General features: G+C 37.6%; 1 protein-coding gene across 2 annotated transcripts in view; it reads right to left on the bottom strand.

The window, feature by feature from the left end:
• Positions 1-23557, bottom strand: part of LOC149089052 (guanylate cyclase 32E-like) — a 270710-nt gene that overhangs the window by 207545 nt on the left and 39608 nt on the right. For both annotated transcript variants that reach the window (XM_089236936.1, XM_089236943.1), the window contains 2 exons: positions 13467-13702; positions 10833-11550 (listed from right to left, as the gene is read on the bottom strand). In XM_089236936.1, coding sequence (XP_089093062.1) covers positions 10833-11288 — 456 coding nt within the window. In that variant the 5' untranslated portion in view covers positions 11289-11550; positions 13467-13702. The remainder of the gene's footprint in view (positions 1-10832; positions 11551-13466; positions 13703-23557) is intronic.

Consider the following 23557-nt stretch of genomic DNA (forward strand, 5'->3'; position numbering starts at 1 on the left):
ATGAGACTGCTGTTCCTGTTGTGAAGAGCATCATAAATATCCCTGATTAAAAACCGACAGTGATACCCTATCGTTGATGGGTTCCAATGTTTCCGATAACGATGCTCCATAATGAGGATGCCTTGGTAAAAACGTTCATGTTGTTCATCACTAATAGCACCATGAAATTTTCGAAAGAAATCAAAGTAAAAATTAATTGTTAGTGACACACACACATCTTTGATTCCGTGTTCTTGTTGTGTAACAAATCACTCACTATGGAAACATTGTTATCGTCCTTTCTATTGCAAAGAAATCCGTAGATAACCATTTTGAAAAAGGACTAAGCAGCTAAAAGGCCTGTCCCACGATTCTTGGTAAGCGACGCAGGGTAAGATAATTAAAGTAAAAGATAATAAAAAATCTTTGTTGGACATAAAACCGCAAAAACCACAGCCGGCGTGTGTTTGTTCCGAACAAGTACGGGATTTCCTTCACGCCTGCTGTGGTTTTTGCGGTTTATGTCCAACAAAGACTTTTTATATTATCTTTTACTTTAATTACTTTAATTATCTTACCCTGCGTCGCGTACCAACAATCGTGGAACTGGGCTTTTATTCATGATTTCACAGCTTGTTATCGAAAGTTGGATCTCTCAACAGTTTTCTCATGTCCAACAAATATTCTCCCTTTCAGCCTTCCATCACTAAATTTGAGAAAAACTTCGTTTAAATGATTAAAAAAGTGACATTTATAAAGAGCCGTTAAGAAATTCTCAATTAGGCCCAACTTGATATGAAGTGAATGTAAAATGTTGTTACTTGGCTCAACCAGTGAAGCATTTTTTTTTACATTATCTTTTATGGACCACTCCTTGGCTTCATTGTGGGTTTTAGTGTCTCTGCTGTCCCACAGACAGAAAAGGAAGCAGCAGTATTTTGTAAATGCACCCTGAAACATGTAAGAAGAGCAGCAACCATCATAGCATATCGGCACTCGTGATCTTCATATTTGATTGCTTCCAGTAGCAGAGTCATGTCTTTTATGTCGAAAAACACAAACGTTTAATTCAGCATTTTAAAATGTATAGAAAAAGTCACTTTTCTTGATCTCAAACTTGAAATCTTTGCTCTTTCAGCATAAGCATCGACTTTTTTCAACGTAGAACTCAAAAATTCAGCTCGCTGTTTAGAAAGCTTTTTAAAACGAAATCGCGAAATCATTTCACGTCCTTCTGTTCTATGAGGTTAGGTGATGTGTCATAATTAGGTCTGTGCTCTTTCACTCTCCTCTGACGTTTGTGATTCAGTGCTTTCCAAATTACAGCCTCACTATGCATTTTGTGTGATTACAAATAGTTTAGGATATGCCATGCGTTGAAGACCCCTGGTGTAATCGAAAGAGGTTAAAGTATCGTCTCGTGTTGTACGGAGCGTAGTTGAGTAAAACTCTCACTTATATGTACGTGCATATTTGTATGCGTTGTGTTGAGATTTACGTGATCGATATTCAAACTTTTTTTTGCATCGAGCTCAGAGCACGTAAACATATCGTATCCAGAACATGAAACCGACTTTAAATCATGTGCATACTTTACTTTATAAGAAGCAGACGCACATCACCAAAAAATGATGTTATCGATTCGACACGTTTTATTTATTCTCCTTTCCGAAAGAACAGACCACACGAGATGCATTTCTTATGCATTCCCTCGATTTTTTCCAATATTAAACGGGAGGAAAATTTCAACGCGAAAAGAAATGCGTATTTTACACCCTCCAAATATTTAAAATTCAAGGAAGTCGGTTTTTATGGCGTTAAAATTACCGAAAAGTTCCAAAAAAAAAATTTTTTTTTGAATATTTTTGGTCACGATTTTATTTCTGGAAAAATCGAAATTCAATTTGAAAATTATTCAAAATGTGAGGGAGGAAAATAATTTCTCGATGGCAAAGTTAATGCTTTTTATTCGTGCGATTTTAATGATAAATGTTTGAATTGAAAAAATGTAAATGGAAGTCATTGGTTTGAAATTTACGACTGAATTCCAGAAGAAAACTTCAAATAATAATGAAGGATCGTTGGCATCTTAGCTGGTAAGCCAACGAGCTTGGCCCAAGGGCACCGAATCTAACTTTGAATATTTAAATGTTTGTTAAACTCTTCACGTACAAGCTTTTGGCAACTACTTCGGAAGATCTGTATCTCAAGTATTGGCGATAAATCTGAGAAACTGGTTTCTTTCTTCGTATATTAGAAATAGGAGAGGAAATGAGTGATAGTAGAATTTTTCTTTCTTGATCAACGACATCCTTCACCATCCCTTATGTGTTCTCCTTCTCTTTCATATGTACATGTTACGGTAAATGTGATAAATGCGGTTATTATACATAATAATAGGTTAGGATGCATATTTACCAATTGTCTTGGTGAGTTTAATAAATTTGTAACTTTTACCTGCAAATATGAATAATACCCATACCCAAGCGAGCGTCACTGGTAAATTTGATTACGACCCCGAGTTACGGCCCTTGGAGGAGGTGTTACCTCTGCCATTCAGAAATAAAGAAAATAGGATGCAGGCAATGCTCATTGCTGATTTCTACGGCAAATGGCCTCGGCAAGATAGCAACGAAAGGAAAAGAAAACCTTCTGAGGGTAGTGCTTTAGATGTCAATAAATGTTAAACAAAAAATACAGGGTTCTTGGTCAAAGTACACTTCGTCATGCTCCAGGAAAAACAATAAAACTGATCAGGCGGGGAGGGGGTGGATTAGTATTTGTTCTTTTTTTCTCTGTTTATGCTTTTTTTAAGTAATTATGTTTTAGTTGGGAGAAAAATTGTGGTGGCCGGTTCCCTCCCCCCTTTGGTCAGTATAGTGGCACTATCTGTTGTGAAAATTGGGAAAAGCCGCGTTACGAATGGTGCGAGTGCAGACGTCTTCCTTTTGATTCTGCTAACCCTAGTTGGTATCAAAGTCTAAACCGATTCTTAGAGCTGTTTCACTTTAAAAACAAGAAATACATGGAAGTTACAAAAACAATGAATATTATTACTTTAAACGTTCCTTAAAAGCGGGTATTTCTCGCATAGGAAGGCATGGGAAGCCACGTTTGTTTGGGCTTACTTGGTCCTTTTAAAAAAGTGCTATCATTGGCTTCATCTAGCAACCCTGAGCCCCTATGCTTTGTCAACGGACGCGTTGGTCACGCCACCTCCTGTCATTCATTACTCCATTGGGAGGAATATTCACGTGACGTAGGCGTGGCCAAGTCTCAACATGTGGGGAAAAGAATAATATTGCCTCCTTTAGCCTTATTTTCAGTTAGCACGTGGCAATGGTCACGTGACGTGGTCGTAGGATAGCAATCTCTTCCGTGCTGAACAGAAACTCCTTTTTTTCTTCCAATTCTCGAAACTGGAGGACGATGATCACGTGACGTAGGCGTGGTCAAATCTCTACTCGTGCCAAACAAACTAAAGATCTTATTTATCTTCTTTTCTTTTTTCAGTAGCATGAGGATCAATAATCATCAGTCTAATCCCAGTATTGATTGTAGACAACACGTGTAATCGTTCGGAAGTGGCTGCAGACATTTATCCCGGTCTAATTACACCATCTGAATGCATGAAATTAATGTCTCGTGCTGAAAAAGAAAACTACCAGTGCCCATTAAATCCGACTGAGGGCAAAAAACTGGAATAAGAACCTTCGTGAGGGAAGAGAGAGGTTCGTTGTTTTCTCCTGCCCTTGACATTGATCTCCGGAATAGGGAGAACTGGAGAAAGAGAAGTTGTTTATACATACGGTGGAACCTCGTTTATACGACGTTCAAAAGGCTGAGTCAAAACGTCGTATAGATGTGTAAGTCAAATGACTTCTCTCCCCTTACAGACACACAAAATACCAGAAAATTCAATGTGTTTGATTGCACATCTCCAATTCTGTTATAACAAAAATATTATTGCAATCATACTTGATATGGAAAAATAAATATATCAAATCACTTAAAAAAATAAAATTTGGTAGAAAATTGTCTTTGGGACACGACAAAAAAAATTGGGTAAAAAATTGCAACAAAATAGTCTCGAGACTTGGGAAAATTTCCAAACTTGGTTGGACTCGCATTTTTTGGCAGTAGATCAGCGTTTCTCAACCTGTGGGGTGCGCCCCCCTGGGAGGAGGGGCGCTAGCATATCGAAAGAAATATGTATTATTTAAAAAAATGATTATTTTACTCTGAAAGGAAAGCAAAACAAAATGCATTATAAGATAATAAAAAACAAAATTCGCATTTACACTGATATAATACACTTCAAATAGGACTTTATCAGTACTGCACAATGTATTTAATAATTAGAATACATCCCATATTGTTCAGTAATTTCGTGACTTTCTCAGAGGAAAGATTGTTTTATTTTCGTTTAAAATAAGTTGATAAAAGTAATTTTCAGCAAATTATTTGAATGTAATATTCCATATGAAAGTTCCAAAAATTTCATGGGGGGGGGGGGGTGCCCCTCTGTACTGCACTTGTGGGGGGGGCGCGATGAAAATTATGATTGAAAATTGGGTCGCAAATACTGAAAGATTGAGAAACGCTGCAGTAGATGATTTGCAACGAGCAGCAGCTTGATCTTTGATTTTGTTTCTCTGCTTTATAATCGCTTTCAACGTTGACACGGGGATATCTGACTGTAGGGCTGGTCCGATTAATTGGGTCGGTAAATCGATCAATTGTTAATCGCGGTTAAAAATTTTAGTCGAATTATTCGACTAGATCAATCCTATTGAAACACGATTAAAATTTTCGTAAAAAGTTTGGAATTTAACTTGATTTTTTTAAAGAAACCAATAAGACGTCTTAAATTTAATATACATAATTAACAGTTTGGATAAGTGACCGTATTTAAAAATATTTTTGATCAAATTTTTCGACGTGGGGGGGGGGGAATACAAGTCACTTCGATGAAAACTCATGATTTTAGTTTCGAATTGAGTTTGATGGAAATTTCAGAACACAAGACCAGAATTTATTGTCTCCTCTGAATAGCATTTTTTCAGTATTCTTGGAAGCATCAGCTCTTTTCTTCACAAATACTACTTGGGATGAGTTTCTAGAAAAAAAACAAGAGAAACTTGCTTTTTTGTCTGTCGTCGTTTGACACTATCCCGACAGTATGATCGAAAATACAAGGTGTCTCAAAAAGAATCAACCGATTTTAAAAAAATCGTAACTATTCAGCTTTTAATCCGTTTTGATTGAATAATGTATAGGTAAAAAGAGAGAAATCTTGGGTTTCACGACAAATCTTGCCGACAGGTGCTAACGCTCTTCCTCCCGGCGCCACTTCAGTGTTTGTAAGGATGGCGACTGCACAACAGAAATCGTTTTGTGTTCTAGGCTTCGCGAAGTGCGAGTCCGTAACAACTGTTCATCGTGCTTTAAGTCGACAATACCCTGGTGTTGAACTCTATACCGCTCAGAGCATTAGGCGATGGTATACTGTCCCTACCAAATGCTCCTCATCTAAAAGTCTATTAAACCCTTGGATCAACATCATCCATTTGAAAAGAATTCGACGTGATATCTCCAAACTCAAATTCAATGACTCTCCTACCCTCAGAAACAAAACCTGTCTTCTCTCGTAACTTCAAACACCTCATTTCTCATCATAAATCCAAATCATAACTGTTCAACTCGTTGCCTACCTATCTTAAAACAAATCCCTCAATATTCTGAAATTTCCTCCGCCCCACAAAACAGCTGGAACCTCCTCACTCAAAACTTCCAACTCGGACCCAACTTCTCCCCTTGATATTGAGTCCAAATTTAACTGAGTCTTCTCTTCTGTTTTCTCCTTTGATTCCACTCCCCCCCCCCTTAATACTTCTTCAATTCTAGCCCCATCTCTTTCTCTAAAGCTGGTCTCCGAAATCTTCTAAAAAAAACTACAACCCCACTCAACTGGCCCCGATGGGATCTCAAATCATATCCTCAAATTCTGCGCAGATGAAATTAGTAATTATCTCTTCATTATTTTCAACGTCTCACTGAACACATCTAACCTTCCCTCTGACTGGAAAATTAATAAGATAATTCCCATCCATAAATCAGGTTCACTGTCCCACCCTCTTAATTTTAGACCTATCGCAATCACCTGCTTTTGCTGTTGCAAGCTCTTTGAACACATAATTGCCAAGGAAATCTGTACCCACCTCGACTCGACTAACTTTCTTTCCCAACCAACATGAATTTAGATCATCGTTATCTGTATCTACCCAGTTAACACTTTTCATACATGACTTATCAGACACCATTGAAAAAGAAACCTTTTCAATCCGATATCATTTTCCTAGATTTTTCTAAAGCATTCGACAAGGTGCCCCACAATAAACTTCTCTTAAAACTCTCAAATCTTGGTCTAAATGTCCAACTGCTTAAATGGGTAAAAGCCTTCCTTATTAACCGTAGCCAGTTTGTCTCATTCAAGAGCCAGAAATCCCCACTTCTTCAAGTCTGGCACACCTCAGGGTTCGGTCCTCTCGCCATTATTATTTCTAATTTATATCAATGACCTTCCCTACTCCTTTAACTGCAGTATCAGACTCTTCGCTGATGATTATGTCATCTACAAAACAGTGTTAAATCATTCCGACAAAGAGAATCTCTCCAACACAACCTTAACGTTATTTCCGAATGGTGCTCAACCTGGAATTTGCCCCTCAACTCCCCAAAAACTGATTTTATGAAAGTTACCCGTAAAAGAATTCCCCACGACTTCCCTTACTCGATAAACAATTCCTTGATCTCAGAGGTTTCCCATTATGAATACCTGGGCATAATAATCTCCTCCGATCTGCGCTGGAATCGTCACGTTGACTATATTTTTAATAAATGTCTCCAAAAACTCTTTTCCCTTCGTCGTAATCTGAAAAACTCCACCCGTCATGTCCGTCGCTTGTGCTAACAGACATATATTGTCCCTGTTCTCTCATATGCCTGGGACCCACATACCCAAACCGACATAGACAAATTAGAATCCATCCAAAATAAGTCCACTCGCTTCATTTTTAACTGTTGGTCTTCATCTGTCTCCCCATATCGAAACTCAAGCGTCACCTCAATATCAAACCGCTCTCCTCCCTTAGACTTACTTCTCGTGTTTAACTTTCCTTTTCAAAATCCTCCATGGGTTTTTTAATATTGACACTTCCAACATTTTAATTAGACCCTGACATTTCTCCGTTAGACTCAATCACTCCCAAAAATTACAGCCCATCTTTGCCTCTTCAGATTGCCACAAATTTAGCTTCTTCCCAAGAACTATTATCGACTGGAGCAACCTGCCATCAAATATTTTAGATTGTACTAAGATTTCCGAATTTTCATGTACCATCAACCGTCATTTTCATCATGCAGAACTTCCGCATCATCTTGTATACGCCTCGGCCAAACAATATTGAATAAATGAAAATTTTGATATTTTAAATTTTCTGATCTGCCCAAAATTTTGTTCCATGTAAAAATTCTCACACAGAATCTGTTAATAATTAAACTCATTTATTTTCATCTAAAAATTTCTTAGAGCTCAGGGTGTATAAATTCACAGGGTTTTAAAGAGTATTTTCAACCAAAGCAGAGCCGACAGGACTTGATATCCAAAGCATTTGTTTTGCACATTTAAAATCAAATACAGCTTCAGTTGGAAAACCATTGCATTATAAATGTTAGTAAATGTACCATATCATAGTGCAAAAGTAAGAATAACTAAGTTTGACTAAGGGTAAGTTACAGGAGTTTTTTAAGCTTCATGTACAAGCTAGCATTGCCAAATTAAATGACAATTTAGTATTTTGATCGATAGATATAATTAAATGTTATGCACAATAAGAGTATCGTTTCGAGTATCTAAGTGATTATCTAGATAATTTAGTAATAATATTTAATATTATAAGCAGTTGAAGAAATTTTAGAAGGTCAAGAATCATCTTGAATCAGAGAATGTCAAATCATTCCATAGTTTTCCTTCCATTTATTCTATGCTTTATTCAAATTGTATATTTTATACCATTTATATTTTGCCCAAAATAATTCTGTAGAGAGTAGAAAATTATTTTAGAATTATATTAAATATTTATTCCTTGTATATCACAGTCATTTTGAACATTACATGCAATTAACATGTGCATTTCCAACGAGAATTTTTATATTGAAAAGCAATATTTGAGTATTTGACAAAGGTTTTTGACGTGGCGGTTTAAACCGTCGAAACCTGCCATGTGTCAAAAACCTGCCAACCCTGATAGAAACCAATTGCGACCGAAACCAAACGTCGTATAAACGCAAAAGCCGTACAACTGAGCGACGAATAAACGAGGTTCCACTGTATATTATCATGAATTGGATACTTGCCTTCAGGGAAATAACAGTCTGTCCATGACTTACTTCCTCAGAGAGAGAGAGAAAATATATACGTGAGCCACTTAATTTCATTTCAGCTTCAGTTGACATTGATTATTAGCTAACATGCATGCATTAATTTTTTATTAATTTGATATGTTCCCCCATCTATTGCCAGGGGCTGTGAGTAAGTATTGATACACATATCGAAGGTTCGGATAATTGACAAAAAACATGATTGCTATTCGAGTTCAGTATTTTACGCATGAGAGAGTGTTTCATCATCATTACCCATATGAAACATAACTCGTGTTCTCCATGAGAACGATCCGTCGGAGTATCGTTGAAAGTATTTTATCTCACCGTCTACGAAATTGAATCCTCGAACACGGCGATTTCAAAACCTTGACAATTTGATACAAATGAATGGAGAGATACTAGGAATTCTCGTTAATATCACCACGGAGATAGATAAGTCCAACGATATGCTGAAATTTAATTGAATGAATCTCCCATTATAACATATGGAATGGAATTTTAATCGCGCCTCAGTTCATTGTTACTTTGGGTGAATGAAGAAGGTTTAGAACCTAAGAAAGGTCAACCAAAAAGGTTTCTGCGGATTTATTCTCTTATATATCGTAAGAAACAAAAAGGTATACAGCAAATGTCACATATATATAGCGTTTAGTTCTCAAAGTAATTCCTCCATCGAGATCTAGTGCCTGCTGCCAGTGGCGTCGGAGCCGGGGGTGCTGTGGGTGCTCGAGCACCCACGAAAATTTGTAAAACAGGTCCGAGCACCCACAGAATTGATTCAGAAATCGAAATTTCCTATATGGAACTCAAGACGAGCACCCACAGGTTCGAAACACTTCCGACGCCCCTGCCTGCTGCCAACGTCTCCAGCTGCCCTGGGGTTAAACAATAGAAATCTTGGACGTAAAGAAGCCCTGGAATAGCAGTCACAAGTTTTCCTCAGTTGCAAAGGCTTTCCCAAGAAAGTGATAGGAACCGAGAGATACGCAGGCTCTATCGCACTAGGTGATGTAAGAACGTTGGCCGGGGCGCAATCGGGTATCTCCGGAAAACCTAGCCAACTATTGATCTGTGAAAATAACAATGTCTTCCATCACTGGAGGCTTGAACAAAATTTATGTACTACATGGGCACATGCCATAGACCATTCATACACATCGCCAGTGAATAAGTGTAAAGATTATTTAGAATTGCAAAAATGAAGATAGAGAATCTCAAATCTTCATGGTCTCTCTCTCGGAAATAGTTCTTGATATTCAACGTAATTTGATTGGCTTCTTTTCTGGGATTTCCATTGGCCACTTTTGGGATAAATCCGATTTCTTCCGCGGCCTCTTAATGATAATAGAATCAGCCTGCAGCAAGGTTGTTCCGATATGTTCCATGAAAGTGATGGAAAAGGCTATTATTTCTTGGTGCAATAGTTTCGAGCAGTACGGCGGACTTTTCGCTTACTGGTGCGATAAAAAGAAAAAAAAACTATTGCATCTTCATAATCTGCCACTGAAGACAGAAGGAATCAAAAACAAATCATTGCCCTCTTTATTCCCTGCCATTAGCAAAAATGAAGTATTCAAAAACCAAATTATTGCTTTCTTTGTAATCTGCCAGTGCCGACAAAAGGCATCAAAAACTAATTATTGTCCCTCTTTATAATCTGGCATTGCAAACAGAGAATCAAAACCCAATTAATATTCTCTCTAAAATCTACCATTGGCCATAGAAGGTATCAGAACCTGATTATTGCCTCTTTATAATCTACCTTTGTAAACAGAGGGGAATCAAAAAATAAATCAATACCCTCTCTAAAATCTGTCATTGGCCATCAAAAACTAATTACGTCCTCTTTATAATCTGCCATTGGCAACAGAGAATCAAAAACAAATTATTGCCTTCTTCATAATCGGCCATTCGAAACAGGGAATCGCAAAAAACTTATATTTCCCTCTTCATAATTTGCCACTGGCAACAGAGGAAATGAAAAAAATCATCACCCTCTACAAAAAGGCATAAAAATAAAATTATTGCTACTTTAATAATCAACCATTGGCCTCGGATTATTATTCAATTACCATCGTGAGAAATTCCTCACAAATGAGGCAGACTTAACAGCAGAGCATTGAGCATCTGGAGGTACGTTGGCAAAAGATGGCTGGGTGCAAAAGATGGCTGGGTGCCAAAGGTAGATTACTCTGAGAATTTAACAATACGTGAGATTTACTACAAGTCTTGCCTCTGACGGTCAAAAACGGCAAGAATGTTTTGCTTACCTGGAATTTACCTTCGGATTCTTGAGAGACGGGCAGCTTGTACTGATCAAGACTTTGTGAGCAAAACAGAATACATGCTGAAATTCAGATGATATAATAAGATTCCGATAAAAAAAAAAAAATGTAGAAGTGACTTACGAAAGCGATCATGGGAAGGCACCAAGCAGCGGCCACCAGAGCCTCCGAAGCGCAGCTGTGGTCGGGTCCGATGAAAGCCGTGACTCCACTGTCCCTCATTTCTGTCATTTTCCTTATGGCCATCGGTGTATTCGGTCTCTCGGTGTCGCCGACGACGAACCGGAGAGTGTGGTTTGGCAACAGGTCTGTCCTCGAATTCACATCCTTGACGGCAAGGGACACAGCACCCGCGATCAGTTTACCCATGCCACCGTGGTGCTTGAAGTTACTTAGGAAGCCGATTGTTATGTTCGTGTCACCGTTGTCGTCGACGACGTCCGCAACGGAGCAACGGCTTCTGCTGCTGCCTGTCAGATCCGCACAGGCGAAAATCGCGAGCACACATAGGGGAGCACAGCATGTCGAAAAGATGACAACGCGAACGAAAAACGTCACCGGGATCCGTGGAAAACGCATGGATGAGCGTCAACTCTATAACACACTCCTTTCAATTCGGTTTGAAGATAGATGTCGCATGTCGAATAGAATCAATCCCACTATTCTTGGGACACGCATCTCGAATGAGAATGAATCGGATTCATCGTGCTTCATGGAATTTGTTCCTGCGCCTATTACATCTTTATAGAAGGCGGGCGATAAACTACTTTCTTTAGCGTTGGGATTCGACCCTGTGCATCCTTATCCATTCAGTATCAAATGCTTCCAGCCAGTATCAGGGCTTTAAAACAAGAAATACAAATTATACTTCAGAAATTTCTATCAAAATACACATTTGCAACCAACAAACAGAACAAAACTGTGACTGTCATGCAATACAAAGAGCACATCAATATAAATACTTAGGTTGGAAAACACGGCTGTATGGGAACTCCTATGTTCCGCGGACCTCCGGGGAAATTAATATTTCAAATGTGCGAATTCATACATACAGGGTGATTCAGAGAAACATCGCCAAACTGAAAATGCAATTCAGTCATACGATAACGATCCAAAATCACGTAGGAACAGTGGTGCGCAAACGGCATCCGGAGCAACTGGAGTTGTTGAGTCACACACTTTTAAAGCAATCCCAAACTCAGTAAGCATGAAGTCGTAATTCTGAAAACATAAACACGTTAGTGGCCACATATATACTCAGAACGCATATTCCGGCATGTACCGATTCGTTAAAAATTCCGCATGAACTGCATGCTTGCTCTACTACTACTTAACCGTACATGCACCTCGTACACATTCCTCTGTGGAATTTCTAACGAACCGATACATGTGGGAATAAGTGTTCTGAGTGTATTGTACGGCCCCCTAACATATTCATGTTGTCAGACTTGCGACTTCATGCTTGCTGAGTTCGGAATCGCTTTAAAAGTGCGTGACGCAACAACTTCCTGTAACGGATGCCGTTTGCGCACCTATGTTTGTTGGCGATTTTGGATTGTTATGGTATGCCTGAATTACCGTTTCAGTTTGGCGATGTTTTCTTGAATCATCCTATACATCACTAATTGATACAGTGTATGGTTTTTGGTAATTATGGCGGCAAAACACTATAGTTTAACCCTCCGGGCTGCCTGGATATACGTCGTGCCCCTTGTGAGAGTAAAAGGGTGATTATAATCAAACTGACACTACTCAGACCTTAAAATAAGACAGTTTTGATTAGTGCCATTAAGACTAATAGACTATTGTAGGGCCCGTTCTGGGAGGCGTTTCGTTGAAAGTTGGTAGATAAGTTGCATGGACCGAGAGGAACACAAAACTGTCATTTAAAAAAAACACTTTTCCACCTAGTGGTAAAAAATTTTACCATTTTTATTGCAGTTTTCTTATTCTGATGGTCCATATAACCTACATACCAAGTTTCAACGAAATGCATTCATTAGAACAGGCGCTACATAGGTCCGAGTAGAGTTCGTTTATCCGCCCTGTACATGTTCATGTCTCTTTTATGCTCCTTATGTGTTTTTTATATTGTATTGTGGTTTGTCTTGTGTAAATGTATTTTTATGTTCGTTTTTACGAATAACAAAAGAAAACTCATAAGATGACTTTGTAACATGAAAAGTTTCTCTCAGACCGGGGATTATAGTATAAAAGTTTGTAAAAGTGATTTTATAACACTTGAAAAATCCAACCAATAAACCTATCGGTTCAATTTGCGTGAATGTAACCGATACGATTATTGATTAAATTTTTCAAGTTTTGTGAAAGGTCATTTATCAAACTTTTATAGTTTAATCCCGGCGTTAGGCTGGTATTACACTATTACACTATAAAAGTTTCATAAAATTTTAGTTATAAACCTTGGAAAGTCCAACCACAATGAGGCTATCGGTTACATTTTCTCGAATGTAACCGATAACCTTACTGGTTAAATATTCAAGTTTTATAAATGAAACAAAATTTCACAAAACTTTTATAGTGTAATCCCGGCCTTAGTCGGCATTTCAGTATAAGTTTTAGAAAAGTTTTATTACAAAAGTTGAAAAATGTAACCGATACGCTTATTGCATTTTCAAGTTTTATAAAATAACTTTTAGAAAGATTTTACAGTGTAATCCCAGCCTTACACATGAATCAACATAGGTGAGTCCCAGATTACATTTATTCGTATCGGAATGAACAAGAGAATATTACCTTTATAGTGTCAAGGATTATTTGAATAACTGCCGTTTCGGATAAGTGCAACCATCAAAAAATCGTCCTCGAATATCCCACACACAAAGTAGAAAGTTAAAATTCCTTGAAAAGAAGGTATTCTGCGATTATAAGAGGAGGATTCAAGTCCGAATATCGAAGGTAATCGTTTTCGCGAGGAAGAGGGTCGTTATTCTGGCTGGCCAAATGGATTGATCCGATTTTATCTTGTCTTCCTGCAAAAGAATAAAAGTTTTAAGGATATAATACAAGAATTCCCCAAGGAAATAGAAGAATTTCCACTTCAAATGGGAAGGAATTCCAAGAGGGGAATCCGCAATTTTAAGTTAAAACGCGCTTTCAATGTCGTTAAAGATGGCGTTTCCTTAAATTGAATTTTATGTAAAAATGTCTCTCTTTTCTTTTGCGAGTTTGATTTGCGTTTTTTGAAGGCTTTTTCAATTATTTTCGATTATTAAAATAGCTAAATATAATTTCACTTGACGTTCAATCTATGAATCGATTACTTGGGATATATTTTTCCTATTTATTTTCCCTCGGTTTCCGATAATAAGGATGTAATTAGGGAATAATGAATGGAATCGGAAGCCGTATTTTCAAATTTATTATTTTCCTCTGGTTAGCGTTATTTCAGATTATTATGTTATCGCGATGTGATGTCGTCTTTTAAATTGCCAATTACTCTGTTTAGAGTTTTTTATTGATGAAATAGATGTTGTTTTATTGTGATTATATTTGTTACCGTAAATGTGATAAATTCGGTTAATATACATAACAACAGGTATCATGCATAATCGCCATTTTGGTAAGTTTGATGAATTTCACTAAATTATTCACTTTCACCGGCGATTATCATGGCACCGAAGCGTCGTTGGTAAATTTGATGAATTTTTCTGTGTTAATCACATTTACCGGCGATTATGCATGATACCCAAATCGTTGGTAAGCATGATAAATCGTACTATATGATATAATATACTACAGATAGTTCATACATGTACTTTATCGTTATATCGGGGTACTAGCATAAAATTCGTTATTCATATCGGAATCCGGCTACATTCATTACACATGTTAGATACATTTGGAATTTTTTTCATATTTATCAAATCCTCCTGCTACGCTACGGTATTATGCATAATCACAGATAAAAGCGAAAACTTTCAAGTATTTATCAAATTTACCAACGACAATCGGTTATTATGTATAATCGCCAGTTAAAGTGATAATGTTTCCAGTGTTAATAAAATTTAGCAATGGCGTTTGCGTATGTATAATCTCCGGTGAAAGCAGTAATTTTTTACTAAATTTACCAACGTCGCTTGGGAATTATACATATTCTCATGTAAAAGTTATAAATGTATTAAACTTGCCAAGACGATTGTTAAATATGCATAATAACGAATAACTGCATTTATCACATTTACCGGAACATGTACATATGAGAAACAGAACACAAAGGAAGGATGTTATTGATCAAGGAAAAGAGATTACTATCACTCATTTTCTCTCCTATTTCTAACATACGCAGAAAGAAACCAGTTTCTGAGATTTATCGCCAATACTTCAAATACTGATCTTTCGAACTTTCTTTTTTTTTTTCTTTCAAACCGAGCACAACTTAGGTCTATCACCATTTATGGCGATTTACCAACTAGTGAGTTATGCCGGAGGTGTAACTGTGTGTGTACCTAACAGTCTGAGTGCATATGTAGTGTTGTGTTTGCTTTTTTAGTACTGCCACTAATATTTCAGAAGTGAAGTGAGTGATGTGTTATGATTGAATTTGTGCTGTTTGTAGGTCTGTTGTTCTCTGTGGCGAGACTTTTTAACGGGGAGATCGGCTCGCATTCTCGCCTTGAAGTTGGGAACCACAGAAAACCAATTTCAGCCGACCACTGATCTTTCGAACTAGTTGCCAAAAGCTTGTACGTGAAGAGTTTAACAAGCATTTGAATATTCAAAGTTAGATTCGGTGCCCTTGGGCCAAGCTCGTTGGCTTACCAGCTAAGATGCCAACGATCCTTCATTATTATTTGAAGTTTTCTTCTGGAATTCAGTCGTAAATTTCAAACCAATGACTTCCATTTACATTTTTTCAATTCAAACATTTATCATTAAAATCGCACGAATAAAAAGCATTAACTTTGCCATCGAGAAATTATTTTCCTCCCTCACATTTTGAATAATTTTCAAATTGAATTTCGATTTTTCCAGAAATAAAATCGTGACCAAAAATATTCAAAAAAAAATTTTTTTTTTGGAACTTTTCGGTAATTTTAACGCCATAAAAACCGACTTCCTTGAATTTTAAATATTTGGAGGGTGTAAAATACGCATTTCTTTTCGCGTTGAAATTTTCCTCCCGTTTAATATTGGAAAAAATCGAGGGAATGCATAAGAAATGCATCTCGTGTGGTCTGTTCTTTCGGAAAGGAGAATAAATAAAACGTGTCGAATCGATAACATCATTTTTTGGTGATGTGCGTCTGCTTCCTATAAAGTAAAGTATGCACATGATTTAAAGTCGGTTTCATGTTCTGGATACGATATGTTTACGTGCTCTGAGCTCGATGCAAAAAAAGTTTGAATATCGATCACGTAAATCTCAACACAACGCATACAAATATGCACGTACATATAAGTGAGAGTTTTACTCAACTAAGTTCCGTACAACACGAGACGATACTTTAACCTCTTTCGATTACACCAGGGGTCTCCAACGCATGGCCCGCGGTATACATTCGGCCCTCGGAGCTCTTTTCCGTGGTCCGCGGATCATTTTCAGAAAATGGTTGAAGATATTGAAAGATGATTAGTTCTAGAATTAATGAAACAAATAATTCTGGAGTAGGTGGAAGAAATAATTCTCTAGAGAATAAATTTCAATTATTAATCAAATTTACCAACGACGCTTGTGGGAATTATGCATATTCGCCGGTAAAATATAAATATAAATTTATCAAACTTACCAAGATGATTGGTAAGTATGCATAATAAATTTATTTATTTACCGTAACATATTCATTTCATTCTCTTTAATCGTGGGGTGCACAACCGTTTCGGTCCGCGGTCCAGATATGAGGTAATTTTGCCACTCGCTGGCCTCAACTATGGTGGGTAACATTTGACTATTATGGGGCATTCGAGTAATTTTCGTCGTCCATACTTTTTCGTAAAATGTCCCGTGTTTTCAATAAGGCTTATTTGAGTTTTTGAGATCAAGATTATTTTCATGATTTACAAATCATTACCTTTGATAATTACCTTTTTTTTTTTGCTGTAATTTGCATTTTTACTTGCCTTCGACTATTTTTTTTTTTTTTTTTTTTGGCCGTGATTGGCAATTTCAGTTGCCTTTGAAAATTTCTCTGCCTTCACTGGCACATTTAGTTGGTTTTGAAAATTTCATGGCTGTAACGGGCAACTTTGAATGCCTTGGACAAATTTTTTTTAATATGATTTGCAACTTTGCTTGCCTTTAACAATTTTATTTGCTCTACTTATCAACTTTATTTGCAATTTTTTTTTTTTTTTTTTTGGTGATAATTGGAGATATCCCGTATTTTTATGAAGGAAATATAGCCAGCCTAGGCATTTATACAAATACAAATACAAATACAAATACAACGCCACAACAGGCAAAATGCCCAACGAGGTGGCTGATAAAAAGATGCCCATAAAAATATGGTTGTCATATGTTTCAAAAATACAGCAACCCAATTAAAAATGCAATTAACACAAATTACAAACACTATATACACATGATAAAATATTATACAATGCCCATAAAGAATACTTATGGTTGTCTTATTCTAAGAATGGATAGCTTCTCGATTTACCCCAACATGTTTATCGTATTTCTTTTTAATTTCTTTTTATAGTGTTGTGTAGATTGATGCTTTTCTACCGGAACATCTTTCGCGGGCTGGAGGTTGTGCACCCGTTTTATATAATACTAGCTATAGTACCCGGCGCTGCCTGGGTTTTCTTCAATGAGGCTGTTTGGATCACGTGATATCTCCCTCTTTCTTTGAGGGACATGCATACCGTGTCTAAAAGTTAACCAATATGGCGACTTCATGAAATAAACAAATCTAGATTTTAAGAAACAAAGAAACGAATATATATATGCCCCTTTTTTTAGTTAGGTTTTATGCCCCTGGCGTTAGGTATTTCGATCCCCCCCCCGAACTTTAAGTTATCTATTTCTGCCTGTTTCAGCTTCCAAAAATGCTTAGTTAAAGCTGTGGAATTTCTTCGATGTACTTTACAGGCCCACAATTAATTTTAAAACAACCTAAACTGTATGAATTGATGCAGTTGAATATCGAAAGACAATACGGAGACATTACTTTTCATGCTTGAGAAGATATAAATAAAAAGTTGAAATCAATGTTATTGCATGGATATTATCCAACTCAAAAGTAGGTCTGGCTAATTACTTCCTATTTAATCTCCCGGGCTTCGTATATCTCTAATCGAGCTCAATATTTCAGAAATTTAGAATTCAATACAATTTTTGTGACAGAAAACTCCACAAAATTTCAGCATTTCTACAGTAAAATCGGCAATAACACTGATTTCTATGAGGATCACCCTTTCCCTGACCCTCAAAGCGATGCTGATGATGATTATGACGTCTATTCAAAAAGCCTCGTTACTGCCAGGATTGAAAATGTATCAAACCATTATAAAGGCATAAACTATTATACATATGCATATACTAACAGAATTAAAGAAGTGACAAACCGTTGTAAAGGCATATACACGTCTGAAACGCATTGCTAGGAAACCACGGTAACCAAAGTAAACGTTCGGAAAGTGATTGTTGAGGCCCAAAAACCATTGTTGTCCTATGGTTTTTTGCCCATTTGGGGCATTTGCCCTGGTCTGACGAAATTTTAAAGTAGTCTATCGTTCAAGTCGGGTCCCATTTGGTATATATGCAAAATTTGGCGACGATCGATCTAAAATTGTAGATTTGTGTAGAGAACATACACACACACACAGACAGACAGACAGAAAATCAATTTTATATATATAGATTTATTTAAAATGGACTCGTCGTGTTACGCTAACGATATCAATGTTATGTGTGCTGTTGGCACTCATGCTATTCATAAATACAAATACAAAGGCCACAATAGACGAAATTCCCAACGAGGTGGCTGAAAAGAGATGCCAACAAAAAACAATTATCTCGAAAAACAATAATGATGATAAAATATCATTCACTACCCATTAAAAAACTTATGTTGTCTTATCTAGAATGTACAGCTTCTCGATTTATCCCAATATTATTATCGTATTTCTTTTAGAACTGGTCAATTGAGTTAGAATTCACGACCCCCGGGGGTAAGCTATTCCACTTATTGACAACCCTATTAGCAAAAAAACTCCCTGCGACACCATAACCTAGAATTATCCCGTACCAATCAATACTAGTGTCCCCGCATGTAGAAGATGTTGATTGACGATGTATTAATAACTCATGGTTCACCCTATCCATCTTGTTGAAAATATTAAACACTTCAAGCATATCCCTCGACATCTGCTCTCTTCTAATGTAAGCATATTCAAAAAAATCAAGTCATTCTTCATAGTTCAAGCCTTAAGTGCCTACAAGAGCACGCGTAACTCTTCCTCCGCACCCGTCAACAAAGTCTATGTTCCTCTGTGGGTACGGTCTTCAAAACCGTACCGGATACTCCAAGCCCCGAAAAAGCGGGAGAATGGCTTTAGGAGAACGTGAAGAAAAAGGGGTCCCAAGGTGACGTCTTCGAAAAGTTTTGAAAACATTACCGCTGATTCTACTCATTTAAATATGCACAAAAATATGAAAATAATCCTGCAGAATTACCATGGGTCACTCAAAAGAAATCTGTAAATATCAACATTTTTAACGCCAATAGAAGACAAGAATGAATTGAAAATCCTGCAACCCTAGAGTGTTGCCTGTTCAAACAACGCATAATCAAGTACAGCACAGACAAAGAAAGATGGGGGGGGGGGAATAGAAATAACTAGTTTCTAGAACACAGACGCTGGAGGAAAGAAAGGAAAAGAAAGTGAAAAAAAACGATTTTACAGATATCACCAAGAAGCGCGAGAAGCGATGAGTAGCCGACTGTTATCGTTTTCAATAATTTTTTGCGGCTTTAATAATTGCATTCCGCCGCTAATTTTTTATCTATTTATGAGTTTCTGGGAGAGATGAATGTAGGCCTACTTGAATTTTCCTCATAATTTTTTTAAGGACGACACCTTGGGACTGACCCTTGTGAGAATGAAACCGCGCCTTTTCCATTCGATTTTTTTTTACTATCACCGAGAAATATTCCAAGAACCTAAGCCGTTCGTCAATGATAATTCCTAAATTGGTAATCCTAGTTACATGCGGAATAATACCACTAGAGCCTGGATTAATGCATATTGCAGAGTGCATTCGCATATATTTTGGATTTCTTTAGTATTTATGCATAATTATATAGAATGCATTATGCATATTTTTAGAATAAATGCATAAATTCATTGGTTTTATTGAACTGTCAGTTATAGTATCATCATCTGGGGAGGCGATTACAACAATCTACAGCCTATTTGTTCTATTCAAAACAGATGCTTCAAAACTATTCGCAGTGCTCGCTCTCAAATCTCAATTCATAGAAATTTACATCTACTCCCCATAAGACATAACGCCATCTACCGAATGATACTCTACATATATCGTAATAAATCAATATGCACTTAAAGAAAGACCATATCACTGAGAAGACCAAACGAAATTTACTGCATACCCTCATTTAGAAAAGAAATATTTCGCAAACATCTTTGCTACCTTGCTCCTAAACTATTTAATGCTTTACCGCTTCAAATTTACATATCTAGGTTTGCATCATTGAAAAAATCGCTTTATGAATTTCTAATAACAATAGACGATATTGATGTATATTTTCAATTATAGAAGCGAATCATATTATTATCACTATGCCTGTAGTTGGCTCATATCAATTTTTATTGTACCAATTGCTACTGTTATGTGAACATGTATCTCAATATAATTGTCGCAAAAATTTATCCAAAATCATTTTATTTAATTTTATTTTTTATTATAACTGTTGCGTTATTTATTTATTTTCTTTGTTTCTTTCGTGTTTACTTTTAATTAGTTGCTCTGTGCAGGTTCAGGCCTCTAGACGACAAACATTGACATTTGAGTGTTTTATGCGTGGAAATAAAAAAATTGAATAATTTTTAGAGTAAGTGCATACTTTTGAAGTTTTATGAAAGCTCAATCCCATTTTTATAATTTTTCAAAGGAAATATTGCTCGTAATGTATGCGTAACATTGGTTTTTGTTTACTCCCGCACATGAACAATATTTTAATGCATATTTTGGCATTTTTCAGTACATATATGCATACTTCGCAACTTCTGAGTGCATATATAATCCGGGCTCTAAATATCACCATTCAACTCGTTATGCTGGGAGCACACCGGTTAAACACTAGACAAGACAGCTTTAGACAAGCTTAGCCACTGTTATTCACGTTGATTTGTATGGCGCAACGTACACCGGCTAGGGCGGTATTCACCGACATGGTTTAAATTATAGTCACAAATTTCTGATAAGAGATCGACACGGATCGGTTAAATTCAGGTTTTTAACCAATCTATGTTAATCTCTTATCCAAAAATTGTGACTACAGTTTAAACCATGTCGGTGAACACGGCCCTTAGTCGGACAAGTTGGAACGTTGCGCCATACAAATCAATGCGAACAAAAATGATCAAGTTTCTCTAAAGCTGTCGTCTAGTCGTCTTTATCCGGTGTGCCCCAGCCTTAGTAAACATTACTGAAAAACCCTCTAACTGGCTTGGAGCACCTGTATTTACACTCATGTCCATAAATTTAGGATAATGCCAGCTCCGGCAAATAAAGGTTCACAAACAAAACAAACGTTACTTATTCATAAAGCCCATTTATTAAACAAAAGATAAAGAACAAAAACGATGGTGTATGTATGATACCATTCATAAAAACTACAATTTTTGCTCCCTGGAGCAATTGTAAAAAATATCTCCTTTACAAAAACTTTCTATTACATGGTTGGTGTGATGGTTAATACATTGTATGTCTCCCATGCGATGAAGTACAGTCCGTACAACGCCTAGGCATGCTGGATATCAAATTATCGATCTGATCTGGGGGAAGATCACTCCATTCAGCAAGCAATGCTCTCCGAAGTTCCGGTACACACGTAGGAGGTGGTTGACGGGCTGCAACTCGTCGGCCAAGCATGTCCCACACATGCTCTATCGGATTCAAGTCAGGTGAGAATGCTGGCTATTCCATACGGGTTATATCCAAAGATTCAAGGCATTCGTTTACGATGTTTGTTTGGTGAGGACGGGCGTTGTCATCCATAAACACAAATTCTGCGACCATGGCACCCCTAAACAGACGTATATGTTGTTCCAGAATGATGTCCCGATAAATTTGGGCTTTCATGGTTCCGGTTTGAACATGCAGATCTGTTCTGGAACCCAGTACGATTCCACCCCAAACGAGCAATGCTGAACCACCGTAACGGTGTCGTTCAATGATGTTGTCTTGGTGGTAACGGGTACCTGCTGTTCTCCATATGAAAGTCCGACGTGAATCAGACTGCAAGCTAAACCTGGACTCGTCGGAAAACATCACAGAAGCCCGCTGTGACGATGTCCACATTGCATGTTCTCTACTCCTGGCTAATCGCTGCCAACAGTGAGTTGCCGTGAGCGGAACACATCTGACAGGCCTGCGAGCATATAGACCAATATCTCCCAAACGACCAGGCCGTGTACGTCTGTACACGGTTTGCCTTGAAACTGTGGTACCCGTGGCTGCAGGTAGCTGACGAGACAGATCGGATGCTGTGCTCCGTCTGCTTCTTTTGGCAGTTACTGCCAAATACCGGTCTTCATTCGGCGTTGTAACTCCGGGGCGACCTATACTGTAACGTCTACTGACATTTCCGTTATCTTGGAATCGTTGCCAAATCCTAGAGATGACACTTTGGGCAATTCCAAGTTCCTCGGATACTTCCATTTGAGTACGCCCACATTCCAGGCGGACGATAATTCTACCACGTAAAAAATCATCCACATGCGTCCTCTGTGTCATAACTATTCGCTTATGGCACTGAGCACCTTACAGAACTCTTGTGAACAATTTCACTTCTTTGCCACCATTCCTTATATACCCCCCTCTTACACTCTCGTCATTGTGACGTACTATCGGCATCATCTGGTGGCTTCCTGAAATTTGCATATCATTCTTGCAGATGTGTGTGATAACTCTACAGGTGAAATTTTTACTTTAGATTTCGATTTCCGTGTGATTCTGAATTATCCTTAATTTATGGACATGAGTGTATATGCTTATTCTCGGGAAAAAATAGTATCAAATCTCATTAACCAGGGGCCCCATCTTTGAACTCAAAGTTTCTGGGGTGTGTCCGGGTGGGCGCATGCGTTAAAACTGCCCTGGCTCTACTACTATCACGTTCTACTGAGTACTTTTGAGTTCTACTTCAATCACGCGAGAGCGCTTGAATCTTCATTGCTTTGCATTTGAATATTTTTTCACTGCTTTCTGTGCCCCCAGCAGCTTGTCATGGCTGCCCTTCAACTCGATTTTCACATGGGGCCCGTTTGAGGTATCTCAATATACCAAGGAGGGGCTACTATATAACCCCCCAAATTGAGAAACACTGCTCCAACCTGCAAGTCAGAGTCAACCTCGCCTATACGATATCTGCACTGATGGCATTGATCGCTCTTCCGATGATCAACAAATTTCGGCCATTACGCATCCGTTTCACAATTAGGTACCATGAGAAATGATCAAACATAAGCATATCATGCATATTAAACGAGGCTTCCATTTCTGGCCCTCTCAAGCCTTCCATTATACCGATATTGTTCGGTAAACACAATTATTTCCGGTCAAGTATAAGATTAGATACTCCGGTGGGGCTCGATCTGCAAATCAACATCCGGGAGGAGACGTTTCCGGTCCGAAA

Source organism: Pholcus phalangioides, unplaced genomic scaffold (assembly GCF_987345545.1).
Source record: "Pholcus phalangioides strain wild (caught in Gottingen) unplaced genomic scaffold, Ppha-v1.0 ptg000002l_1, whole genome shotgun sequence".
Taxonomy (NCBI): domain Eukaryota; kingdom Metazoa; phylum Arthropoda; class Arachnida; order Araneae; family Pholcidae; genus Pholcus; species Pholcus phalangioides.